The sequence below is a fragment of the Topomyia yanbarensis genome, chromosome 2 (assembly GCF_030247195.1).
Source record: "Topomyia yanbarensis strain Yona2022 chromosome 2, ASM3024719v1, whole genome shotgun sequence".
NCBI classification, from domain to species: domain Eukaryota; kingdom Metazoa; phylum Arthropoda; class Insecta; order Diptera; family Culicidae; genus Topomyia; species Topomyia yanbarensis.
Window position 1 is genome coordinate 216,999,782 of NC_080671.1, and position 17,806 is coordinate 217,017,587.

Genomic DNA, 17,806 nt, shown 5'->3' on the forward strand with positions numbered 1-17,806 from the left:
TGTCAATCGATTGACTTTCCGGTTCTGGAAAGGTACAGTTCATTTCGTAAACTGAGGAGAGTGATGGCATACGTAGCACGATTCATTAGAAAAACGAAGGGGATACGAACAGCGAATGACAACGAAGTATTTCTTACGGTTGAAGAATATCAAGTAAGTCTTGACATGATCGTCAGCTGACAAAGATCATCATTAACGATTTCCATGAAACGTACCTGCACATTGGACCCAGCGGTTTGTTATCGGCGCTTCGACAGCGATTTTGGATCGTTGATGGACGGAATGTGATCCAGAAGTATCTAAAAAGGTGCATTCGCTGGTTCAAAACAAATCCCCCGGAAATCATGCGTTACATGGGAGACTTACCAAAATTTCGTGTGACACAATCAGACGTTTTCTCGAGAGTTGGTGTCGACTACGGTGGGCCTTTTCACGTCAAAACAGGCGACCCACGGAAACCGGTGTATCTGAAAACTTATATTGCATTGTTTATTTGCATGGTTACAAAGGCGGTCCATATCGAGTTGGCAGTGGACCTATCAACTCAAGCTTTCATCAACGTGCTGAAGCGTTTCGTGGCCAGACGTGGAGTCCCTACCCAAATACACTCCGATAACGCCACAAACTTCATCGGGGCGAACTCGGCACTGCATGAACTATACGTCTTGTTCAATCAACGGGATATGAAGCAGGCGCTCAGTGACTACTGTCTACCTCAAGAACTAAAATGGCACTTTATTCTGGTGCGGTCTCCCGAGCTCGGTGGCGTTTGGGAAGCTGGTATCAAATCAACCAAGCGTCACATAAAACGAGTTGTCGGCGATGGAAGGTTTACCTACGATGAGTGGAACACCTTGGTTGCCCAGATTGAAGCCATCCTCAATTCGAAACCGCTTGTTCCTCAATCAGCTGACCCTAATGACCTGAAGGCGATAACACTTGGGCATATTCTCATAGGCCGAGAGCTAACTGCCATACGTGAGCCTGAATCAGACGACGTCAAGCTAAGTACACTGTCCAGATATCAAATCATTTAGAAGATGCGAAGCGAATTTTGGAAGAGGTGGTCACGAGACTATCTTCATGAGCTACAACGCAGATCGAAGCACAATCGCAAATACACTGAAGTAAGAATCGGAGAACTAGTCGTTTTGAAGGAGCGACAATGGCGTTTAGGCAGGGTGGTTAGTGTCCATCCAGGTTCTGATGGGATAATCAGGGCGGTGATGGTAAAGACCAACAGCGGTGTTTTCAGTCGAACCACCGCCAAGTTAGCAGTTCTGCCTCTGGATGATTGAGTTCCTCCGCAACTGCAACGCGGGGGAGAATGTTCGGATGTAACTGTTATTTCAAAATCCTATTATTACCCTATCTTGTATATTTTTAATAACATATGTATTTTTATATTTTTTGGCAACCCTGGAACAAAAAAGGGATTCGTACGCCGTTCGTCGCGGTTTTAACACGCAATTATCAAACCAAAATAAACACATTTCTTTTCTCAAATAAATCTGCAGTCCATTCAACGAATTCCATTCCGAACCCGTTCTCCGAACAGCCTAGATAAACCGTGTAGTGTCGGTAGTGTTTGTTTCAACCGGCTAACAATTACACTACGGTCTACCTGTTCCGGTGGTAACACCAAACAGGGAACCCCAATTCCAAAGTGTCATGCGACCCGTGCTATGGGTAAAATTGTTGAGGGGGTTTAAAATATTCTCAATGCTCCCCAGTAACTGGCTGTGGTCCACTAGGAGGTTGATAACTCTATTATCTTTCTCCGGACAAAACCAGCCTAGAGGCCGTGTGGCATCCGGCGGGTTGAAGTATGTCAACCAAGAATTGATCCACTGGGTTCCTGTTCCCATGTCGTAGGAGGCGACTGAAAACAGGAGTCCTCAAGTCAAGGAGTTAATCCGTGCCGAGGACTGAATGGCTGGCAGGACTAAAATATGCCAGCTGCGCACGGAGTGTCGTGGGTCTTACCCTTGCTGTGTTATGCGAATCTCTGACACAGTGGACGTTCGTTTCTTCGCAAATCGTGGGATTCAAATGATGTTCACGTCCCTAATACCCATTTCGGGGTTCGCTATATGCGATTATAAGCCAACGTGTTTGGTATCTTCTAGTTGCTGTACAACAAGTGCTGATGATGAAATGTGTAGTGCTGTAATCGAATATGGTTAGAGTAGCACAAATTAATCTTCAGCATAAACGTACAGCAACTATGAATCTATCTCGCCTTGTGCAGGAAGGGAAAGCTTCCATACTTTGGTTCAAGAACCGTATTTCCATAAAGGAAACTTCCATGTTGGCAAGCTACTTAACCCCGTCTCCGTAGCTTTCAACAAAAACGGCATGACAAATCCACGTGAAATGCCTCGTGTATGTATACTTGCGAATAGTGCAATTGACGCTTGTCTTATATCGGACCTCACAACTCGTGATATTTGTACTGTCATGGTAAATATGACTGTTGACAACATAAACAAGAAATACGTCTCTTGTTCGGCATATTTGCCGCATAATGAACCATCACCTTCTGATGATTTCAAAAGGGTTGTATCATACTGTGGCAGAAATGAGTTTCCTCTCATAATCGGCAGTGATGCAAATTCCCACCACATAATTTGGGGCAGCTCTGATATCAATTTGAGAGGCACCGAATTGATGGAATACTTAAGTAATACAAATCTGCACATTCTTAATGCAGGAAACCGCCCAACTTTTGCACGAGCTGGCAGAGAAGAGGTGTTAGATGTAACTCTCTGCTCTGACAGTATTACGCATGAGTTGACAAACTGGCTCGTACCAAACGAGCTCGAACCGTCGTTACCTGATCATAAGTACATCGTCTTTGATCATTTAAACGTCTCGCTAGATATCGTCACCTATCGTAATCCCAAATATACGAACTGGGACCTCTACGAAGAGGGCTTGGCGACTAGGTTCCATGGGTATCTTCCGACGATTGAATCTCCAAGTGATTTGGGTGTGGTCGTGGATAAAACAAGCTCACTCATAGTAGCAGCATACCAAGAGGCTTGTCCGCTTCGAGTTATGCGTGCTTCTAGAGGAACACCTTGGTGGAATACCGAACTTGTTCGACTCAAAAAGTTATGTAGGAGAGCTTGGAATCGCAGACGCAGGGACGGTTCGGAGGCATTTAAGTTGGCTCGCAAAGCATACAGAAATGCCCTTCGATCCTCTGAGCGAAGTGGTTGGAAAAGCCTCTGCACAAATGTCTCAACTCTCAACGAGACTAGTAGATTAAATAAGTTACTTTCGAAATCGAAAGACTTTCATGTCAGTTCCATTAGAGCTGCTAATGGTGAATACTCGTCTGACGAAGATGTAGTACTCAACTGTCTTTTTGACACACACTTTCCAGGTTGTACGGAGCCATCACTGACGACTGCCCCTGAGTTCTTTTCAGGCAGTTCTGATTCTTGGCATTTGCTCGTAGAATTATAAGTATAAGTCTCCGGGAAAGGACGGAATTATTCCAGTTCTACTACAAAAAGGATATGAACACTTCAAGCATATTTTGAAAAAGGCTCTTACTTGCAGTCTTGCAACAGGATACATTCCATTAGCGTGGCGGGAAATAAGTGTCAAATTCATTCCCAAAGGTGGCCGCGTCACTTATGGGGAGGCAAAGAGTTTTAGACCGATCAGTCTGACCTCCTTCCTTCTCAAATCAGTGGAACGTTTAATCGACCACTACATTCGGGATGGTAGCTTGGGCGAGCACCCGCTGCATGCAAGTCTACTACCACCCTGTTACACAATGTTGTCTACAACATTGAAAAAGCTTTTTCACAAAAGCAATCAAGTTTAGGAGTTTTTCTGGATATTGAAGGTGCTTTTGACAACGTGTCTTTCGAATCCATTTTGGAAGCAGCACGAGATCATGGAGTACCTTCATATATCACGAACTGGATACACGCAATTCTTAGCAACCGACATCTGTGCTCATCGTTAAGACAAGTAGAGATGAGGAAACTGAGTGTCTGCGGATATCCTCAAGGTGGTGTGCTGTCACCACTTCTATGGAACCTTGTCGCCGATAGCTTGTTGAGAAAACTAAATGAGCTTGGGTTTCCGACGTATGGTTTCGCCGATGATTATCATATAATGATCACCGGTATTTGCATTAACACTTTTTGATTTGATGCAACAAGTCTTATGTGTTGTTGAGCGGTGGTGTCTTCATGTTGGACTATCAGTTAATCCAAATAAAACCTCAATGGTGCTATTCACGCAACGAAGGATTACAACCGGAGCTCGTCCATTGCAGTTTTTTTACTCTGAAATTATTGTCGAAGATCAAGTTAAGTACGTTGGGGTAATTCTCGACTCAAAACTTAATTGGACAGCTCACATCGATTTCAGGATCAAGAAAGCTTGCATGGCCTTTGGCCAATGTAGACGGGCTTTCGGCAAATCTTGGGGACTCAAACCCAAGTACATTCAGTGGATGTACACAACAATTGTTAGACCAATACTGGCATACGGGTGCCTTGTTTGGTGGCAGAAGGGAGAAGTCATGACAATCCAATCAAAGTTAAACCATCTTCAGTGGATGGTCTTGATGGCGATGACTGGTGTGTTCTCGACAACACCTACTGCTGCTTTCGAGGCACTTTTGAACATAAAACCACTACATGTGTTTCTGAAACAAGAAGCACTTTCTTGTGCATACCGTCTTAAGGTTACTGGGCTCTGGAAGAGTAACCCAATAGATCGTGTAACTAGCCACACAAAACTGTGGCCCCAAATGGTTACTTGAGATGAATATACACTTGCTCCCAGTGACCTTACACTCACATGTAGTTTTCCTTCTAAAACTTTCAATGTGAGAATTCCTCTACGTGAGGAATGGCTGTCTGGTTGGATGGAGCGACAACTTGAAGAATACGTAGTTTGTTATACGGACGGTTCTTTGTTGGAGGGCCGAGCCGGTGCTGGTGTCTATTGTCATGAGATGAGATTAAACCAATCTCATTCGTTTGGTAGATACTGTACCGTATTCCAAGCAGAAATCTTTGCGATTCTGTGTAGCGTACAATCCGCACTTCAACAGGGAATTTGCGGTAAAAGAATCTATTTTTGCTCTGACAGTCAGGCTGCCCTGAAAGCACTTTGTTCGGCAGATTCGAGATCGAAATTAGTAATCGCATGTCGAACTCAAATCGAAGAACTTAGCATTTCAAATGCTATCTACCTTCTATGAGTACCCGGTCATTCCGGTATTACTGGAAATGAATGACGAATTGGCTAGAGCTGGCGCTGCGACTGATTTCGTTGGTCCAGAACCAGTTCTACCACTGTCAATAAGTTGGATAAAGCACAAGATTCGCTCTTGGGCTGCATTCGAACATGCCAACCATTGGTGTAGCTTGCAAACTTGCGTTCAAACAAAGGCTTTTCTGTCGGATGTAAGTCCGAAAATGTCAAGAAATTTGTTACATTTTTCCAAGCACAACTGCAGTATTCTGGTCAGGGCACTGACTGGACATTGCAAACTCAATTATCACATGGCTACTATTCAGCGCGCTGAGTATTATTCATGTGATCTTTGTGAATCCGATTACGGAACATCATATCATTTGATATGCAATTGCCCTGTAATAATGCAATTGCGCATCCGGATTTTTGGTTCTCCATACATAGATGAACCTATGTACAGAGAGCTGAAATTTAAGGATATGCTTTTGTTCCTAACCCAGTGTGGTAAAGAGCTATAGTTTTTTAGCCGTATTTGAATGACAATATCTCTTCGGGGGTGTTGTCGTTCTGTTATCTCAATATCCCCTCGGGGGTGTTGATATATCCGCTCTCTGTTTGAGTAGAGGTTCTAAATCCCTCCGGGGGTTGGAAGTTTTATTCCTGCTGTTGTAGCACCTGCAGATCGTTCAGCATCACTCCGGGGGTGCAGAATGCTCTGTTTTAATTGTTCTGTGTCGTTGTTTTCCTTACCCCTAACCTTACCACTTCCGATTCTTGGCAAGGCACAAATCTCCGATCAACATGGGGAACGTGCCATTTGAGCCAGACGCTACTGATTCCTGATCTTGTATATTTTTAATAACGTATGTATTTTTATATTTTTGGCAACCCTGGAACAAAAAAGGGATTCGTACGCCGTTCGTCCAAAATAAACACGTTTCTTTTCCAAAATAAACACGTTTCTTTTCTCAAATTAATCTGCAGTCCATTCAACGAATTCCATTCCGAAGCCATACAAAGGGTTTATACCAGATTGTGTAATTGAATTTTGTGACGCAAGGCAACACTAAAGGACAGCTTTTGTCGCTTTATCTCTAATTCATGAGGAGCAAAAAGAGCACGTGCGGGTGCGGCCTATTTATCAATATGAGATCGATCAAAGAAAATTCCGTTACAACATTTGAAAAAGGCCAAAGCCGCAAAGACGGCATGCTGAGAAAATTGCAGTAGAATTTTTTATTCGCACGTAAGCTTGTGAGTTTACATTTAGTTTCAGGTCAAGGTAATATAAATTTTATTTCAAATACTATTTAACTTTTTGAAGTAAAAGTAAAAACGATTTTTAATTCAAAAAATTACCTCTGTTTTGATTTCATTGTTTGTTATTTCCATAAAAATCCAATGATTGTGTAATCTCTATTAAAATTTTAAACTCCATTTCTCCGGACGATCATGGCACCGTTTTTCGGCCGCCTTTGTCGATCGGTGACGAATACTAACGAAGATCACCATCACTAACAATTGTTGCCTCAACATAGCCACATATCTTATGGCCTTCCAAAGCTATTTCTTCCCAGAGGTACCTCTAATATCCAAATTGTTTTATTACTGACTTCATAGTTAGCTAATTTCTGTAGTATTTTGTAGTATTACGGTCAAATTTAGAACAAAACCTGAAAGATTTATAGTCCTTGTCAATAATTTCTCATGCAACTGGACTATAACTTAGACATAACAGTACGAAATGTACATTCAGATGCACAAACAAAGGCAGAAATACACAAATGCACAAGCGATTGTATACTATTCCCCCGAAAATCATTCCCCAGAATTTCACTCCCCAGAATATCATCCCCCTGAATATACTATTCCCCAGAAAGTCATTTCCCAGAATGTACCATTCCCCAGAATTCCATACCCCAGAATGCACCATTTCCCAGAAAGTCATTCCTAGAAAATTTTTGATTCCCTTCCCACTTCTATCGAACGAAATTCTTCGCTTTCGATTCGGTCACATTTGAAATGATTTGCATTGTGTTGAAACCGAAAATTAATACATTATTTATTCCGAATCAAAATAAAGAATTTGCTGACTTTCCCCAAAAACCATTCCACAGAAACTAAAATTCCGAAGTGTTTCTTTCAGAATGTTGGCCATATTGCTTCCTCGAAGAGTGCACTGCTACCAGCATTAGACAAAAGCAATATTTTTACATTCCTTTTAATAATATTAACATACATATAGGACAAATCGCAATATTCAGTAGAGGTGTGTTTTTGAGAGCCATTTGGTAACAACCATAGAAAGCGGTAGCCCCCTACCTAGGATCCCAAAGAATGTAAGTAAGGTTATGTGGCGAAATCACAACTTTGTACATTACCTAAGTCAAGGAACTGATACAGTGTTAAGCTGCTAAGGGTAAGCCGTCGAAAGCGGCGGCTCCTCGCAAACGAGGCAGTTAACTATTCGCAAACCCGATTTACTCGAACATAGGAATTGCTTCCTTCTTTCAAACATGAACAGTTCTTTATATCTTTATGCCAAATAACTCTTGTGGTGTGTGTGTTACTATCACGTATTGTAGCAGGGCCACCGCCCATAGCACTGAGCAATCCTTACACAACAATTTGATCAAGCGTTACTCACTGACCCTAATCAGCATGTTACTGTATAAAGGACCAAAAAGGAGTTGGGTGGCCGGTAAGCAACTTCGCTTACACGTACCACGGGAGTTTTCAAGAATCTCCTTCCAATAACAAGATCATATAAGTCAATCGCAATGCAAGCCATTGTAATGAAAGGTAGCTCCAATAGGTGGGGAGAAGAGCCCGCCCAATCTCCACGAAATGTTAGCAACAGGAAGCTGGCTACTCCACTCTTCCTGTCCAAATCGCTTCAATCAGGTTCCCTGATGGTCCCACCCAATATCCATGAATTTTATAAATTTAGTTGTATATGGTTATATAATGAAAAAAATATGATTGTATATATGAATAAATGCAACGTGATAAATAAGATATGTGTATGTGTTGTAAATTACAGTGCCGCTTCAGCTGAAAAAAATATAATGATTGCATAGTATATAAGGACTTCGTTATGCAGTAACATTAATTTATACAATATATAATGACATTAATGCAACAAAAAGTGATAATATGATTGTATATATGAATAAATGCAACGTGATAAATAAGATATGTGTATGTGTTGTAAATTACAGTGCCGCTTCAGCTGAAAAAAATATAATGATTGCATAGTATATAAGGACTTCGTTATGCAGTAACATTAATTTATACAATATATAATGACATTAATGCAACAAAAAGTGAAAAGTGGAGCTACTCGAAAAGAGTGACATCAATAATCGCTCCACGGTTCTCCTTTTAATCCATTTGACTGTTTTGCGTACGACATCGCAAATAATTAACGGTGCCAGTGAAAAAATCCAAGGAAGTTGTTACATGAGTATGTGTGTTCATCGTCGTATATAGTTGCTCGGTGGTCCTAACGAAACGAGGGCGCACTGACAGAAAAACAGACTGATCGGTGCTAGACGATCTGAATGGCAGCGGAAGCGAAAGTTTAACCGGCGTATTGGGCTGCTAAAACGCTATCGTACCGTAATCACTAATGTATAGGTCATCGTTTTGAATACAAAGATATTCACTTAATAGTGATAATACATATAATTGAGGATAATTATGTTGTCTATTGTTTGAAGTAGGCAACTCTATTTTATATTCTTCTTAATGAAAATTAACGATGAAACGTCTATTTGTTCAATAATGAAAAAACAATTAGAATCGGTCAACAAACCATTGAAATATGGCCTTTTGAAGTAAACATTCCGACTTTTATCCATTTTTTTAATTTACACATTGTATTTAACGTTTGGTAGACAACCCTATTTTCATATTTTTTCAGTGTAATATATAAATAACACCTTTTGTACATTATATTTATGTAATTAAATGGTCAGGTTTTCCTTTAAAAACCGCGGCACGTATAAACGATCTAAATAGTCAATGGACAAACATGGATTCACGCTTGAAGTCTGGTAGAAAACCCATCTATGACCGCATACCACATCCAAACCGTTATAAATTTCGATTCCGTCAATGAAATATTTTCAAACTTGCAGAAGATATACTTGATTAGTATATCTTTCGAATGCCATGTACTAAATACGCAGACAAAAAAAAATTGTTTGTAGAGAAAGGACCAAACCCGTGGGTGTTTGCTGGTGGCCTTATGAAACGTGTCATAAAACTTCAAATTGCAATTTCTCTCGAATCCCTCGATGGATCATTTTGAAATTCACTGAGAAGATGCTTGGATACTGTATCTTTCGAATGCCGTATGACAAATTTATGGTCATTTTTTTGTTAATAACGGTTTTAGCAACACCGTGGCAATGTTTATTTAGAGTCTTTCGAGATAGTGACTACGATCGAAGTTTCTTATTTGATGCATTTCATTGGTCGTATTCAATGACTGCTATATCAAGGAGACGTTCCTGGTTGACGGTCCCGGTTACAAAGAAAATTCCGCCAGATAATTCATACAGAACTCCGCGACATTTCCAGTAGGAGCGGTTGGTGTTCCGCTTGAAGCCATTGGTCATCGTTTCGGCTTCTCCCCAAGCCAGACCTTTTGCCTATAACCAACATTTCTGAAACACTCAGACCCAAGAACAGTTTTTTACTAGTCTATCCCCCGTATACTTGCGCATATATCAGTGGAGCCATAATCGCAAATGCGATAACAGTACCAATTAAAAATTTATTCAAATCAATATGACCGCTAACGTTGGCGAGGAATTGTTGTCGAGTATTATGTCTGTTACTCTATGGTACAGTCGTGATTCGCTGGTTGGACACTTTTTAACTGCACCGCTTTTTAGTTGGACCTCCGCTAGTTGGACCATTGTCCAACTAAAAAGCATCTGAATGTCAAAATCTTATGACAAATTCACTTTGACAATCAATCTGACAATTATTAGAGATGTGAATAGATGCAATTACATTCCTAACGTTTCCTTTGGAGAGTTTTTGACATCTGTCAGTCGGTCCAACTAACGAATCAAATTCGTTAGTTGGACAGAGCGAGCGAATCACGACTGTATAAGTACTAGTTGGCATAAGCTACAGAAATACTTTCGAATGTATTAGTGCCACATGTTTGAGTAAACCGAGCTAATCGTAAATTTTCATTTCCAATGCAAAGGAAAGATAAATGCTCTAAAAACACCCAACCATTTGGTGGGATGTGCATTCATTTCGCTTTTGATATAGATTTAAGGAAAGCTCGAAAGAAGGAATCAACACCTATGTTTGAATAAACCGGGCAGACGAAAATATCACTAGTTTGCGTGCAAGAGTTATATGGCATACAATTTCAAAGAACTGCTCATGTTTGAAAGAAGGAATCAATTCCTATGTTCGAATAAACTGGTTTTACAAGTGGATAACAGGTTTGCTTGTGAGAGGCCGCCGTTTTCTAAGGATCATCCTCCGCAGCTTTACACCGCATCAGTTGCTTGACTTGCGCAAACCTTTGGCATCATCACAAAAAATTAACAAAACATTAACTTTTCTGGGGAATGAAGAATTCTGGAGAATGACTTTCTGGGGAATGGGGCATTCTGGATAATGGCTTTCTAGGGAATGGTACAGTCTGGGAAATGTTTTTCTGGGGTATGGTACATTCTGGGATATGGAATTCTGGGGAATGGCTTTCTGGGAAATGGCTTTCGGGGGAATGGTATACAACCTGCACAAGCCGATGCACATACAAACGCAGATATTTTTGCAGTAGGTAATGCAGATGCATACATATGTAGATTCACATACAAATGCACATGTATGTAGATTCACATGCATATGAATGGAAAAACGGACATGATTTACATATGAGCGATCCAAAACAAAGGCTAGTTTACAGTTCGGGAAATGGATCACGGTATTTCGCACGGGTTTTGCGACGAGATTTGATCAGGGAAATTTTCCCGCCAAGATCTCTCCAAACTGTTAAACCAAAAACTCTGCTGCTTCTTAAAAATACAAATAATATCAAACTTGCAACGAATTGAAAACCTTATAAAAATACTATTTTACCCGTCGGAAACAATTTATGTTGAATTGTTGCCGGCCGGATTTCTGTGCGGAAAGTTTTAAATTCCGTGATGTTCCCCGCGGTTGGCTTTACACTTCAGGAAAACTGTCATTTTTGTGTAGACTAATTTTCCGTCACGGGATTTGACATCCCGAGCCGCATTTAATATACACAGTAGGGTGTCCCAAAATGGCATCATGTTAAAAAAGTCATCGGGCTCACTTCTTAAATGAAAGGTTAGGGTATTAGGACCACTTTCTTCTTCTGAGTGAGTTTGCTAAAACGCTTCCTACTGGTGGCGACTTTCGATTTTTTGAAAAATGGGCCGATTTTGGATAAAATTTCAAATTTATGCCTGTTGAAGCGGTCCTGCACTGTCTTAGATATTTTTTCAGCATTTTTTATTTTTTTGGAGATCCAAACGGAGAAGTTTGGTTAGTTAGTTTGTACAAATTTCGAATTATAAGAACGGCAGAGCCATTAAAACTTAGTAAAAAGTGAAAATTTGGGTGTATTTCAGTATTTTTTCTTCAAAACTGGGAATCTAAAATTTTTTAAAAGTACAGAAAACACTATATAGTTGAACCGAATGCAGGGGCGTAATTTTGCTGAAGAGAGTGTATAGCTACGGCCAATGGGGTATAAGTTATTTACGTTTTTGTTAAATAACCTTTTGACATTTTATGATAATCATGAAAAATAACACTGTTCTACAAAATAAAACAACTTAAGTGGGCTTAGTCCGCATATTATTTTTCGGAAAATAAAAGGAAAATGATGAAAAATGGCGTTGTTGGCTTATCTCTAGTACATCAGAATCGGTTTTTATGAGCACTTGACGATTTTTTTAAAAAATATTTTCTGTACTAATAGCCACCTAGCGAGTTTGAAAATCACTAAAATTAAACAAATATGTGGAGTTAATGGCAAGTTTTGGCGTATATTTGAAGGCTGAATTGATTAACGAACTTACATTTTATATATAAAGTCTTATTTTCATGTTAGGAACTTTGAAGTGGAGAAAAATGCAGAAGAGTGAGGTGAGTGTTGAAAAACTGATATTTACTGTTTAGATCACATAATTCCGAAATAGTAAAATTTCGGGCAAATATCCTCGAAAAAGTTTTACAACAGAATACAGCGCATCTTTTGACACAATCGTTTTGTTGAAGATGCCTCCTAGAAGTAATTATGGAGAATTAACTCTTCAAAAAATAATTAGAGACTTGGCGTCATTAGAAAAGTTATTATTTTTATAATTTAAGTTACAAAAAAATCATCAGATGCTCGTTAAACGTCGTCCTGACATACTAAAGACGTACAGAAAACGTCATTTTTCATAATTTTCCTTCTATTTTTCGAAAAATAATGTGTGGTCAAAGCACATTTAAACTGATTTACTTTTTGGAACAGCATTATTTTTGATAAATTGCTAAAAATGTCAAAGGTTATCTAACAAAAACTTAAATAACTCATACCCCATAAGCCATAGCTATACACTTTCATCAGCAAAATTACGCCCCTGAATTCGGCTCAACCATATAAAGTGTTTTCTGTACTTTTAAATTTTGTAGATACCCAGTTTTGAAGAAAAAATACTGAAAAACACCAAAAATTTCACTTTTTACTAAGTTTTAATGGCCCTACCGCTCTTTTAATTCTAAATTTGTACAAACTAACTAACCAAACTTCTCCGTTTGGATCTCCAGAAAAACAAAAAAATGAAAAAATGCTGAAAAAAAAATCTAAGGCAGTTCAGGACCACTTCAACAGGCATAAATTTGAAATTTTATTCTAAATCGGCCCATTTTTCAAAAAATCAAAAGTCGGTAGGAAGCGTTTTAGCAAACTCACTCAGAAGAAGAAAGTGGTCCTAATACCCTAAACTTTCATTTAAGAAGTGAGCCCGATGACTTTTTTTAACATGATGTCATTTTGGGACACCCTAATACACAGGGACCCAAATCCCGTGACACGTTTTCCGAACTGTAAACTAACCTTTATACATAGTCCTAAAAACACATTTGCTAGTGGATTATCCCTCAGTCTGGGGAACAATTTTTCACAAGTGGTTTATCCCCTGCAGGCTTACGAACTGCTAACATTTATTTCGACTCGCACCTAAGACAACATAGTAACAGCCAGCGGCGAGCTCAGCTGCCGAGCGCTGCTATAGCCGTTCAGTGTCTGAATGAGTGCTGTGTGTTGCCGTGAGAGGTATGGCACATGCAAGCGAATCACGTCGTAGCACTCATGTACAGAGGCCGAAGGTTTGGCTATTTCTGAGTGGCGATGTACAGTAATGTGCTCAGAGGGTAAAGTCAGGTGCTTCGGGAATGTTACGAGTTCCAGGTGTTGTGACTGCCGCATATCTGAGCTGTTTTGCCGTGTATAACCGTGATGTCATAACATTTTTCTTCCGACAGCTGAGAGGGAATGTATTGGGCAATATATAAAAAGGAACTGTGCCAAAATAGAATCGGAGAATGGTTAGCTATTATTTATTTTTTGCTGGCGATGCACAATTTGATTGTTTAAGGGGGCTGAAAATAATCTAAGATTATTTTCTTAACCGGTATGTGTCCAACCATAAACTGCTTCAGCAGGTCGACGAGGGTACCCGGGTACCCACAAATTGAAATATTTATAACTATGGCTTTCTTTAACCAATTTGGACACTTTTAGATGTTTTGGATTGAGGAACTCGTCCGTTTTTTGATTCAGTAAAATTGAACCGGATGAATGGACCTGGTTCTTGGTAATCCTGATTTTTCGAAGTAATGTTCCAGTACTAGGGTATGATTTGTAAATTTTGATACTGTCCTAGCAATAGGAGTATCAAAACTCTTCAAATTGTCTCGGAACTCTGCTATTTATTGTCAGAGGACCATATAGCAATTTAACCTCGGAATGGCCACTCACGGCCCCACGGGAAACTGCTCCGGAATGTCCGTTCCAGGGTCCAATCACCAAATGGTTCCAAAACCACGAGATACAGCCTACTGAAGCAATTCCATGAATTTTTATACTCATATTTCCAGCATTCCATTGAAATTCACAAATAGTAACCTAGAACATGCTTCCGGGGGAGAGGTCAATTTTGGGCAATTTTTACGTTTCGTAATTTATGAATGGTCTCCAAGTCGTGTGAATTTGAGGAATGATTTAATTTTGCATCTACTTAGTTCACTGCTGTGCAATGTTGCTATAATCTTTTCGCATTATTTTGTATAAATTACAGTTAAAAGTTTTTATTTATTTTTCTATCGTATGATTGCTCTGTTATTTATATTGAGATGAGAGTTAAATCAGTTGTACACATGCGGTGATGAACCCATTTTCAGTATATTCTTATCTAAACTCTACCCATTTGAAACCGTTGGTTATCATCTTTGTTTCAATATTATCTCAAATGGGGTGCTCGTTCAAGTTATTTCGCTTAAACACTTGTATTCGATAATTAACAAGCAACTTTTGTTACTTATATCTTTCTTATTAATTCATATTAAGTAAAGGGATGAATACCAATATATACGAATTCCATTGTCCGTTATTGATGCGAAATATTGTTTTGTGGAAGTTGACTAGATTGGCTAGCATTATGTTACGTGCTATGTTATTTCTATTCAATTTCCTCAAACATTGCCAAAAATCCTTTATAATGCACTCTCGTTAAAATCAACCTACTGCAAATTATGTATAAAATTTATAAATCCGCAAACAACCTACCAAAGCAACAGTAGATGGCCATAGAAAAAACAACGCATTGTATTTTAATTCTCTATAAAATACTCATTAATCGTCATAAATTGTTTTTGGCAATTTAGTTTTTTTTGTTGGAGACGGACCACTGCGACTAACATTTAGATCTATTGTGGTATGCCCATTCCTTAATCTAAGTGTACTATCAACTATGACATATTATTGATGAATGATTGTCTTTATTGAGATACACACTCTTCCCAGCTAGGCATTACACTTCGGATGAAGTTTATTACCTGTTTGGCATTTGCAGTCCAAATATCAAAAGGCTCCAGTATCCCTTTATCGAGGACTATAAGTCTGCGTTTCATAAGTACACTGCATGCGCAGAGAAAATGCTGCGATGTTTGACTTTCCGATCCGCATGAATCGTTTGTAATTTTACCAATCTTCATAAGATGATATTTACTCGGACAGTGTCCGGTAAGTAGTCCTGCCATGATGCATAATTCTTTTTTTATTTTAGGGGGCTTGGGGTAAGGGTTTCAGTATGAAAAAACACTTCTTTTGCGAAATTTTTTTAGAACTTTTCGTGAAGCGAATTGATCAAAACTTTTGTACACTATAGTGTACCATTTCAATAACGTGCTGTAATTTTTCCATGCAAAATATCGACAAAAAATTTGGTGACGAAGCTTTTTGTAGAACGTCTCTGGAAAAACATGATTTGCGGTCTTACTTGCCATTCAAAAACTACTTAACCGATTTCTTTCTAACACATTCTAGGTAAAAAATACTTAACCCCTACATTGAGTTTTTAAGATATTTTTTTTTTTGATTAAGGCGGAATTTTTCGTCAAAAATAAAAATTTTTATTTAAAACTGGCTAATACCCATCGCACGTTGCTGCGGCTTTCAACGAAAAAGGAGAAAAACACAATTTGTTCTGAAACGCCATCTGGCGGGCAGATAATCCCCATTCAATAGCACACAAACACGCTCCACAACAAACGCCTACTATGTATGAATTTTTATGGCGTTTGTTATTGTTATTGAAATGATACATTATAACGTACAAAATTCGTTTGATCAATTCGTTTCACGCAAAGTTCTAAAAAAATCGCAAACAGTGTTTTTTTACGTTGAAGCCCTTACCCCTTTAATCTAAGAAACTTCAGGCTTTTTTATTGTTAAGTGAAATTAATTTCCTTAATTGTCGTAGTCCAGTTACAGTACTCCAATTGTTGTTTATAGCTGTGATGTCCCACTTCTTCAGCTCCATTTTGAGGGCACTCGATGAGAATCCACAGAATGGTTCTGGTCCGATAAAATTAGTGAAAGACTTCTTGCTAACTCATCGGCTTTTTCATTTCCTGCAACTCCACAATGTCCTGGAACCCAGTATAGATTGACATGATTTTTCTCCGCCAATTGTCGGAGTGCAAGGATGCACTCCCATACTAGTTAGGGCATTTAGTGCTGCTTAACTATCTAAGAAAATGCAAATATTTGCATACTGGTATCTTCTCTTGACAATTCGGGTACCATTGCCACAAAGATAATAAAATATTGACAAAAGACGTTGATCCCATCTTTAGAGATACGAAAATATTATTGCGTTGAGACCAGCAATTAAAAACGTTTTTCTAATAGAAAAAATCCCCCAATTTCATGCATATCGATATCTCGAGCACACTGAAATTCATTTCAGTACTAGAATATTATTTTCTTATTTTCAAAACATGATAAAATCACGAAAGATCACGGAGTGTTCATTTTAAACGCAAGATGTTTTCCGTTATCCAATAAGGTTACATACCTTTTTTACGAGGAAAAAGTGACAAAAATTTGATTTTTTCAAAGGTGATCAAAGATTGATGAAGCAATAATTTCATTGTATCTAAGGTATAATTTTTTGATAGTACATTTTTCATTGTAAAAAACAAAGGTAGGTTTATACAACTTATTGATGATTGGTAGAGCTATGGCTGTTTCCTCAAAATATAACATACTTCTTACAAACGAAGAAAAAGCTCAAAAACTTGCTCAGCAGTTTGAAAGCGTACATAATTTTAATCTTAACGTTGTTGCATGGTTTACCCCTGAAGACGGGCCTGATTAATGTACAGTGACAGCGAGGTACCGCGATGCGGCCCTGTTGCGGGAAGGAGGACAGAATGAAAAGGAGCGACGGAAAAAGAAAGGCGTAACGAAGGAGAGAAAGTTGAGCTGAAAATAAATTCAATTGAATAAACGAACGATTGTTTCCTTCCCTACAAACTTGGCGACGAGGACTGTGATTTGAACGTGATTGAGGGTAAGTATCTGATTGAACAGAATCACTTCAAATATCTACATTTTTTTGACGCTCGAAAGAAAAAAAAATGGTGTAAGAAAATGGTCACTTGGCCGCTGGAAACATGTAGAGAATATGCGCGAATGGATATATTGGTATGAGTTATGTTAACCTATTGAGGAAGTATGCGAAAGTTTAAAGAGAAAAAAGTTGATTGACGATCAATTTGGATGGTACCTGTAATAACAGGAGGTAAACTATCAAAGTTTACGGGTTGTACCTGTCACATCAGGAGGTAAACATAAATGTTTGCGGGTTGATTTGAAATTGTCAAGTCGGAAAGTTGATTGTACCTGTCGTGTGACGATAGGAGGTGAATGTATGGTTCACGGGTAATGGAATGTACCTGTAAGAAAACAGGAGATGAAACCTTTGTATAAGAGCGTGTGTGCGTACCTGCT

General features: G+C 39.0%; 1 protein-coding gene across 1 annotated transcript; it reads left to right on the forward strand.

The window, feature by feature from the left end:
* The first annotated feature begins 497 nt into the window (after window positions 1–497).
* On the forward strand, window positions 498–1,037 carry LOC131680064 (uncharacterized). The gene has a single exon (XM_058960788.1). The coding sequence runs from the start codon at window positions 498–500 to the stop codon at window positions 1,035–1,037; it is 540 nt and encodes a 179-aa protein (XP_058816771.1).
* Window positions 1,038–17,806: the final 16,769 nt, after the last annotated feature.

Bases quoted from the DNA above. Each gene is read 5' to 3' on its own strand.
- LOC131680064 (XM_058960788.1), top strand. From the start codon at position 498: ATGGTTACAAAGGCGGTCCATATCGAGTTGGCAGTGGACCTATCAACT.